The sequence below is a fragment of the Gossypium hirsutum genome, chromosome D12, assembly GCF_007990345.1.
Source record: "Gossypium hirsutum isolate 1008001.06 chromosome D12, Gossypium_hirsutum_v2.1, whole genome shotgun sequence".
NCBI lineage: Eukaryota > Viridiplantae > Streptophyta > Magnoliopsida > Malvales > Malvaceae > Gossypium > Gossypium hirsutum.
Window position 1 is genome coordinate 38,013,173 of NC_053448.1, and position 8,816 is coordinate 38,021,988.

Consider the following 8,816-nt stretch of genomic DNA (forward strand, 5'->3'; position numbering starts at 1 on the left):
AAAGAAAGAGTACAATGATCGTCTGGTAGCATCTGGTGAAAGCCTGACACAGACGTTGACTCTATTGTACGGAATATTTTTTATTAATTAATTCTTTTTTCAATTTTTCTTATTGGATAATCTGAAACCTCAGTTAATTTAAAAATAAAAATAAAAAACTGAAAAATTAAGATTAAAGCTGGTTGAATTGCAATGGGCCATATGAAGTGAACTCTCACTAGTCTACCGACAAAAGTTCATAACCAATACAAAATTAACCATATTTTCCTTTTTACTGAAAAAAAAAAAGTATCATAGATGTTATTGTATTAAAAATCGGATTGTATCTTATTTCTTTACTTAAAAAATAGATAAATTAGTTCTTATACGTTAGATTAAAGAGTAAATTGATTTTTTATTTTAAGTTACATATACCTCGTATGTGGCTGGTAAAGCAACCAGACATTGACACTTGATGTGTCACGTATACCTCATACTAACATGAAGAGACTAATTGACGCAAAATAGATTAAGTTTTTAATAGAAGAAATTGATGAAAATTATCACTTAAAAATAGAAATAGTTGAAATTTTTAGCAAAAGAACCAATTTACTCTTCGATCTAACTTTTAACGACTAATTTGACCATTTTTTGTGTAATGGGGGTAAAAATGCAACCTGAATTATAGTACAATGGTCTCCATAATATTTTTATCACAAAATTTGGGTGCAATGATAAAGTAATATTATGCTCTAAATAGGAGAATCCAAATTTAAACATTTGAGACAATTATTGAAAATGATAGTCACAAATTTCGAACATGTACTACAAAATAAATATGAAAAATACCATAATGAAAAGAGAGTAAAAATGAGGAAGAGATGATGCAATTGGAATGCCATCATCATGGCTTGACAACATCTTCAACTAACAACCTATCATGATAACGTAGGGGCAGATTTAGAAATTTTTTTGTGGGTTCAAAATTAAATTATGAATTTTTAAGCTGAGTAAAAAATATTTTTATAATTTCTAATTTCATCATATTTGAAGTAATTAAATATATATTTTTAGAGGTTAAAGTGTAATTTTATCATATATTAACATATTTTTCATTATTCATAAAAGATTAAATTGCATGATTTATATATATTTGGGCTTCAATCCACTCTATTGTTTTGGAAATTTTTTCCTTTAAATCCAGGGAAATGGCCTTTGTGTTCTTCATAGCCCAGGCTCGGGCTCTATAAACCAAAATACACCTAAGATTATTAAATAACAAAAGGTAAAATACACCTAAGATTATTAAATTATTAGTAAATTTATGTTTTAACCATTTAATTTTAAAAAGTTATAAAATGATCATTAAATTATTCAAAAGGTTTCATTCAAGTCACTGAATAATTCAAATTCTTTTATTTAAGTCACTAGGCTGTAAAATTTTTATTTAAAAAAAAAAATCTGGCTAATGAGCCCCAAGTAACAATTTGACAATCAATATAGTGGATTAGTACCTATCGACGAGTAAAACATATATTAGGTCCAAGTCGATCTAATAGCCAGTGTCGGATATTGGAGAAAACTCTGGATTTTAATTTGTATATACATGACATTTAAAGCTATTTCATTTTTAAAAAAAAGTTTAACTGTAGAAGAGAAGAGAAAGAAGAGTTTCCAAATGGTGCAAGTGGTGCGAATGAAGAAGGCTATACAACAATAATTTGAACAGCTCAGTGACTTCAATAAAACTTTCGAATAGTTCAGTGACCAATTTGTAATTTTTTGAAATTGAGTGACCAAAACGTAAACTTACCAGTTTACCCAATGGCAAAACGTATATGATTATCTATAATTTATTAAATTGACAAATTAACATAATCGATTTTCATTTATGGCCCTCACTAATTTAATTTAGCAAAAAGTATGCACAATGACGTTAATACCAAAGGGTTTTGTTGTTGTTGCCATTTGTATGAATAAAGGAATATTTTCAATGTAAATAAATAAACATAAATTATCCTAAAAAAGAAATGAAATGAGAAGAGAAGATCACTATCCTTCATTTATGTCTATTTTTTATTGTTATAATTTAATTATTTTTCATGGAATTTTTAATAATAAAAACATTCCCCTAAGAAAGACAATCAAATCGTTTATTTAATACACTTGTTCTTTCATCAATTAAGACAAGAATAAGCCAATGTTTTCTCCTCCACAAGCTCTTTCGCTGTTGCATCCATCTTTTCTCTCGAGAAATCGTCTATCTTCAGCCCTGCCAGGATCAAATTATGTCGAATTAATGTACGAAAATTAAATTCCGAAACACATAATAAATGAATCAAAATTGCAATTTGACCAAAAGAAAATGACATATCAAACACAAATGAAAAAAAATTAAGCAAAAGTACCCTGGAAGATTGGTCATCTATTTTTATTATTAAAAATTGGTCCATGTATGTTAGAATGAGATACATATAGCACGTCGTAACTATCTGGTTATTTTGTTAGTCATATCAGTTTTTAACAGTAAAAATTGATGAAAATTTTAACACAAAAAACCAGTTGCTATTTGATCTATCTTATAGTAAATAATTTGCCCATTTTTTTAAGTAAAGAGAAGAAAATATAACCTGACTCTGACTCAGAGGAGTCCATAGTACTTTTACCAAAAACTTACCCTGAAAAATTGACCATTGTCCTTTATCACATGTAACTGGGAATGAGTAGATAATGCCAGATTGAATTCCATATGATCCATCAGAATACACTCCCATGGACACCCATGTTCCCTACAATAATCACCCAATTAAAACTCATACATACATACATACATACATACATACATACATACATACATACCTTGGGAGTCCCAAGAACCCAATCACGAATATGATCACAAGCAGCACTTGCGGCGGACAATGCACTTGATAGCTTTCGAGCTTTGATAATGGCGGCACCGCGTTGTTGCACCGTGGTAACGAACTCGGTGTTCAACCTATAAAAACGACGAAGGATTAGTACAGTCACGAACGTATAGTGTCTCGAAATATAGATTCGGAATTTTATGTTACCAATTATCGTCAGCTACGACACTTCTAACAGGCTTCTCTTCACTGTTTGTGGGCGTGACAGTGGCATGGTTCACATCCGGGTATTGAGTGGAGGAGTGGTTACCCCATATGATCACGTTCTTCACTTGACCGACATGGATCTTTAGCCTCTCGGAGAGTTGTCCAAGCGCTCTGTTATGGTCGAGTCGAGTGAGACACGTGATGTTTTTCTCCGGGATTGATGGCGCGAATTCTTTCAAGATAAGGGCATTGGTGTTCGCTGGATTAGCGACCACCAACACCTTACAATCCGGTGCGGCTTGTTTCTCCAATGCCGAAGCTTGAGCCTTGTAAATCGATACGTTTTTTGACATCACGTCTTTCCTTTCCATACCTTCTTTTCGTGGGAATCCGCCAACCATCACAGCTATGTTCACACCTTTACAAGCAACCATGGCGTCGGTGGTAGCAACGACATCTTTGCGTAAAACCGAAAAAACAAAACCGAGTTAAAAGAAAACATTTGATCAACAAATGTGAACCATGATGTGCAAATTACACATACTCATGAGAAGAGGAAATGCAGCATCAACTAATTCCATTTTGACACCGTTTAAGGCCTCGGTGGCCGGTTCGATATCGAGCATATGAAGAATTATGGGTTGATCGGAGCCTAACATTACTCCCCTCGCAATCATAGGCACTAAAGCATACCCGATTTGCCCTGTTGTAACACAAGAGAACACCAATGAAACACAATACTAATTACTAAATACAATATATTAACAGCACAATACGTACCAGCAGCACCAGTAACTAAAACTCTAACAGGTTCTTTCGCCATTGATGATGAATTGAGGGTCGAAAATGGCCGTAATGGTGGAAAGATATGAGGGTGATGGTGATTATATGATACAGAAAGTAAAACCCTTTTTGTGTTGATTACAAGATGATCTTCACAGCCGGAGGATCCTCACAGTTAGTTTCGGTTTCAATTTGTGTTAGTTTGTAGAATAAATTAGGATAATTGAGAAACTGGCACCTGTTGATTTGACTTTTTCAAATTGATAAATGGATTATATTCTTCTATTTCAACTTTGAAGGAAGTTTTGGATTAGAAGAGTTTGGGTCCTAACAGGGGACTACTCAACAATTTCAAAATTCGATTTGATGAACTCAAATTGAATTGAGTCCAGATTGAGATGAATACAAAGTGATTGGAACCTGAATTGATTTCACTTTAAAAACTCGAATTTGAAATTTCCACTCGATTAAATCAAATTCGATCTTATTTTGTTTGATCATAAGAGTCTAAAACTCGAATTGTCCAATTAAAGCGAATCCGAATTGATTTAAATATGAAGTGATCAGAACTTGAACTGATTTGAACCCTTAATGATTTAACCTGAAAAATTTAAACCTGAAACTTCGATTGGACTCAAATTTGGTGCAATCAAATTTTTTCATAAAAGTCAACAAATCAAATCATCTAACCTTAAGCTCGAATTGAATCAAATCCAAATTGACTTGAACATTTAATGATTAGACATTGAATTGATCTGAACCCTTAATGACCCGACCTGAAAAAATTCAAATTTGAATATTCGAATCAATCGATTCAAACTCAAATTCGATCTCATCCAATTTGATCATTAAAAAACTCAAACCACCTGACCTTAAATCCAAATTGAATTAAATTTGGATTAACTTGAACATAAAGTGAGTAAAACTTGAACTGATTCGAACTTCTTAATGACCCAATTTGGAAATATCTGAATTTGAATATTCGAATCGATCAATTCAAACTCCAATTCACCCCATCCTATTTGATCATTAAAAATCTCAAACCACCCAACCCTAAACTCAAATTGAATTGAATTTGAATAACTTGAACGTGAAGTGATTAAAACCTGAACTGATTCGAACCATTAATGACCCAATCCAAAAAAACGTGAGTTTTAAACACAAAATTATTTTAAATCTAAAATGATCTAAAATTAAAAATTACCCAAATCAAAATAAACCGAAATTTAAAAATCCAAATTCATGCTATATAGATACAAACTCGGATTGCTGTAATTAATTTTTAGGAGAGACTAAAATTACAAAATTTTTATTCATTTAAATGATTAAAAGACTTCAAATAAAAAATTAATACTTGAAAGGATCATTAATGATATTTTCCTATTTGATCAAAGGGGTCAAGATCCCTAAGATCCCCAGTTGGTCTCCAAATAATAAAATTAATTATATTTAAATTCAAGATAATAATAAATTTTATCATTTCAATCAAAATCATATTTATTTTTATAAATTTATTACATAAATAAATTTCCTTCTGTATTTACAATTTTGGAGGGCAAAAAAATCAATCATTCTTGGCCCAAAAACCATGAAATCCAAGAGGGAAGTTCAAGTGCTTAGGGACTTCAAATCTTGCTACAACCCTATCACTTTCTCCAATTCTCTTTGGGTCCAAAATCACCAAATAACATCGCTGTATTGAAACTGCATACTGCAAAAAAAAAAAAAAAAGCACAACAACCTAACATTATACATCATGCAAGAACAAACCCCCGAAAAACACTGTCGGAACAGAACAAAATTGGGTCGGATTCTAACCTCGACGACAAGAATATACCCATCTTCTTCTTCAGTTCCTTTAGGGACAAAAATAGGTTCACCAATGAACCTACGAGCCCCTGCAGACCATGTACTTACGGTTTTTGATGATAAATTTAGCTTCATTACCATATCAAATGGAAAATGAGGCAATGCTTGTCTTGTCCCTGAAGATGTTGCTGCATAAATGCATGTATTCTTTTTGCCCGAAAACTCCGGGTTGATGATCGGAAAATCCGATGGCTTGTTCCATTCATTCATGTTCTCCATTGAACATTCATTACAGCTGCCATTAGTGTCCAATTTTATTGTTACATGAACTAAGTGTGGTACTAAGGACTCGTTTTCGTGTTGTTTTACGTTCATAATCGATGGATCTAGTTGTCCGCTTTGCCAATTATATCCTGTTTCCATACCAAATTGTCTAAACTTGGAAAGCAGATTTCAGATAAAGTAAATATATATATATATTGAACTTACCAAATAGTTTCTGGAAGTTGAACCATTGATAAGAACAAGCACAAGCTTGGATTTGAATCATTGAATTACCATCAATATCCTTGATTTCAAAGGCATTGCCAACATGTAACAGCCATTTCCGAGACGGTGCTTCCACCGGTACCCTCCAATCTCGTTGTCCGGCTGATTTTTCAGATGGAAACCGAGGAAGCAAGTAAATTGGAGAGGTGGACTTACTCGGATTCACCGACAATGCCGAAATCATCGGCGATAACCCGCATACTGCTGTCATTGATCCTGCAGTACTTAAATTATACATGACACATTAAAAACCTATAGCTTTTTAGGAAATTTTCAATAAAAGTATAATGGAGACTCTTGTACTAAAAGATAGATTGCATTTGGTCCTTTTTACCCTTTGATATAATGTATAAAGATTAATTTATCTATGGTGAAATGCAGTTTAACTTCTAATATAGAGACCTCCACAATAATTTTACTGAAAATTTCTAAACTTGATTTGTGATTCGATCGTTACCGATAATGTCGAGCTTGATCCGGTTTCCGAACAGTATGTAATAAGTATCGGTAAAAGCCCAATCATGGATCATCAAATGATCAGGGATGTTAAATTCTTGTTTCTGCAACAAATTGAAATTCGAATCCAACTCTAAAAAGATGATAAAAAAAAATTACTAAAACATTTCACATTAATAATCTGTTTTTTTTTAGATATTCTAAGTTCTTAAACTATTACCATAAAATGTAAAGTTGCTTCGAGGCAGTAACATGTCCTCTGCATTACATGTTACTGCAAGTAGTCTGTTCCTTTGAGCATCAAGCTTATAATGAGACAATAATCTTTTTGGGGGCATCTTGAATACACCTATGGAGCATATTATTACAAGAAAAAAGACAACATTCAGTTGAACTATATATATGTATATATAAATATGTATATTACCTATGGTAGCTTCAAGTTGGAATATTTAATAAGGGGTTAAATTTTGCTATTAGTTCCTATACTTTACAAAAGTTGTGGACTTAATCCATATATTTCAATTTAGTCGGTCCTTATCAAAAGATCACTATTGACTTCATTAAGTTCAACTATTTCCTAAATCTAATACAATAAACATATTATAATATGTGTAATGCCATGCTAGCTTGTTATTTTCACATATTACTAAATAAAAATCTAGTTAATGGATTAATGATTGTCATTTGCACCAAGATTAAAATTTCAAAATGAAAAAAAATATAGGGGCTTAGAATAATCCAATTGGAGAATATGAGCTAAATATTCTAGCAAATGATGACTAGTAATTGAATTTAGCCAAATGAAATTTAATCGTTATTGTTTAAGTCAGGACTAAAATTTCAAATTTCTAAAAGTACATGGACTTAAATTGATCAAATTGAAGTATAGGGACTAAATCCACAACTTATACAAAGTATAAAGACTTATTGCAGAATTTAGCCTTTAATAAGGTGTATGAAAATTGTCATATTCAATGCTAAGGACATACATACTTACCATGTAACACCGGCTTCAACAACCGGGCGGCTACGTCGAATAAATCACCGGGCCCCCGTTTCTCGGCGGATGGTAGGGATTCATTTATCACATTAAAACTGCCAACGGTATCCAACGTCTCCGATTCGATCTGGTAAGGATCACCACCTTCCCATAAACACAAAAGCTTTCCACCCCACTTCAACACACTAGTATTAGCTACATTTTTCATCACCTTAACGTTACCAAGTTTTTTACCCCCTTTTAAGACCGAAAATGGACCGCGGTGCGTAAACCGCCACGAGCCGGTCACCGGATCGTGTTCTTCCACTTGAGCTTCGGTCTTTATGTACTTAGCCGTGAATTTAACTTCTTTGGGAACACCATCGATGCTAAACGCTCGAAGGTAACCGTGACCATCTAGAGGGTGCACGGTCGAGCCGTGATCATCGACGAATAACCCCGGACCGGTTAAGTAATACGTACCGGAAGGGAAATCAGGGGGGATCGTACCTTCAACGACACGGAGTGTGATCGGCTCAGACGTTTCCGACCGTTGCGAGATGAATAGAAATTGATAGTCCCAAAAAGCAGCCATGGATTCATCTTTGTCTGGTATTGTTAACGGACCAGAAACATGATGATTATCATTAACAGGGCTGGAAATAGATATGGCTCGTGGTAGTTTTCTTGGTAATGATGGTTGATGTAGGTAAGAAGGGAGTTTTGAAAGCGAATGGAACACTGTAGGAACAATATGGAATATTTTTGCCTGCATTTTGTTTTTGTTTTTGTTTTTTTTTGTGTGTGTGTGAATGATGGAGTACTTATATATACTATGTAGCTTATGGGAAGGTGTGGCAATAATTTTTGCATGGAATAAAAAGGGCAAGGGATAGTGGCGGAGTCAAAAAAAACCTTTTTGAAGAGGTCGAAATAAAATTGTATATTTTTATAATAATAAAAATGAAATTTTACCATTTTAATAGTTTATAATATTTTTATAATTTTTAAAAGATTAAACCAATTTTTTCTCATTCTTTAAGAGTCAAAGTGTAATTTTATAAACATTATTAGTTCAATTTAATAAATTAAAATCTAATAGTAATATGTATATGTGTGACATGACATTGGAATTAATGTATATATACACGAATGTTGGCCACTTGACCTAGTCTAATTTCCATGGA

General features: G+C 32.9%; 2 protein-coding genes across 2 annotated transcripts; both read right to left on the minus strand.

The window, feature by feature from the left end:
• Positions 1–2,015: 2,015 nt before the first annotated feature.
• Positions 2,016–3,998, minus strand: LOC107947482 (malate dehydrogenase, cytoplasmic). Its single transcript, XM_016882124.2, has 6 exons — positions 3,831–3,998; positions 3,595–3,753; positions 3,051–3,507; positions 2,839–2,974; positions 2,657–2,768; positions 2,016–2,251 (listed from the first exon to the last, which is right to left on the minus strand). The coding sequence occupies exons 1-6, from the start codon at positions 3,871–3,873 to the stop codon at positions 2,157–2,159; spliced, it is 1,002 nt and encodes a 333-aa protein (XP_016737613.1). The 5' UTR covers positions 3,874–3,998; the 3' UTR covers positions 2,016–2,156.
• A 1,364-nt stretch (positions 3,999–5,362) lies between these two features.
• LOC107945551 (carotenoid cleavage dioxygenase 7, chloroplastic) lies at positions 5,363–8,423 on the minus strand. The gene is made up of 6 exons (XM_016879604.2): positions 7,648–8,423; positions 6,868–6,996; positions 6,649–6,780; positions 6,132–6,407; positions 5,652–6,055; positions 5,363–5,544 (listed from the first exon to the last, which is right to left on the minus strand). The coding sequence occupies exons 1-6, from the start codon at positions 8,402–8,404 to the stop codon at positions 5,398–5,400; spliced, it is 1,845 nt and encodes a 614-aa protein (XP_016735093.2). The 5' UTR covers positions 8,405–8,423; the 3' UTR covers positions 5,363–5,397.
• Positions 8,424–8,816: the final 393 nt, after the last annotated feature.

Coding starts and splice junctions, on each gene's coding strand:
- LOC107947482 (XM_016882124.2), bottom strand. CDS start 3,873: ATGGCGAAAGAACCTGTTAGAGTTTTAGTTACTGGTGCTGCTG. Junction 2,975..3,050: donor GTCGTAGCTGACGATAATTG/GTAACATAAAAT, acceptor TCGTTTTTATAG/GTTGAACACCGAGTTCGTTA. Junction 2,252..2,656: donor ACAATGGTCAATTTTTCAGG/GTAAGTTTTTGG, acceptor TGATCCTGGCAG/GGCTGAAGATAGACGATTTC.
- LOC107945551 (XM_016879604.2), bottom strand. CDS start 8,404: ATGCAGGCAAAAATATTCCATATTGTTCCTACAGTGTTCCATTCGCTT. Junction 6,781..6,867: donor AAGCAACTTTACATTTTATG/GTAATAGTTTAA, acceptor TCATCTTTTTAG/AGTTGGATTCGAATTTCAAT. Junction 6,056..6,131: donor CAACTTCCAGAAACTATTTG/GTAAGTTCAATA, acceptor GTATGGAAACAG/GATATAATTGGCAAAGCGGA.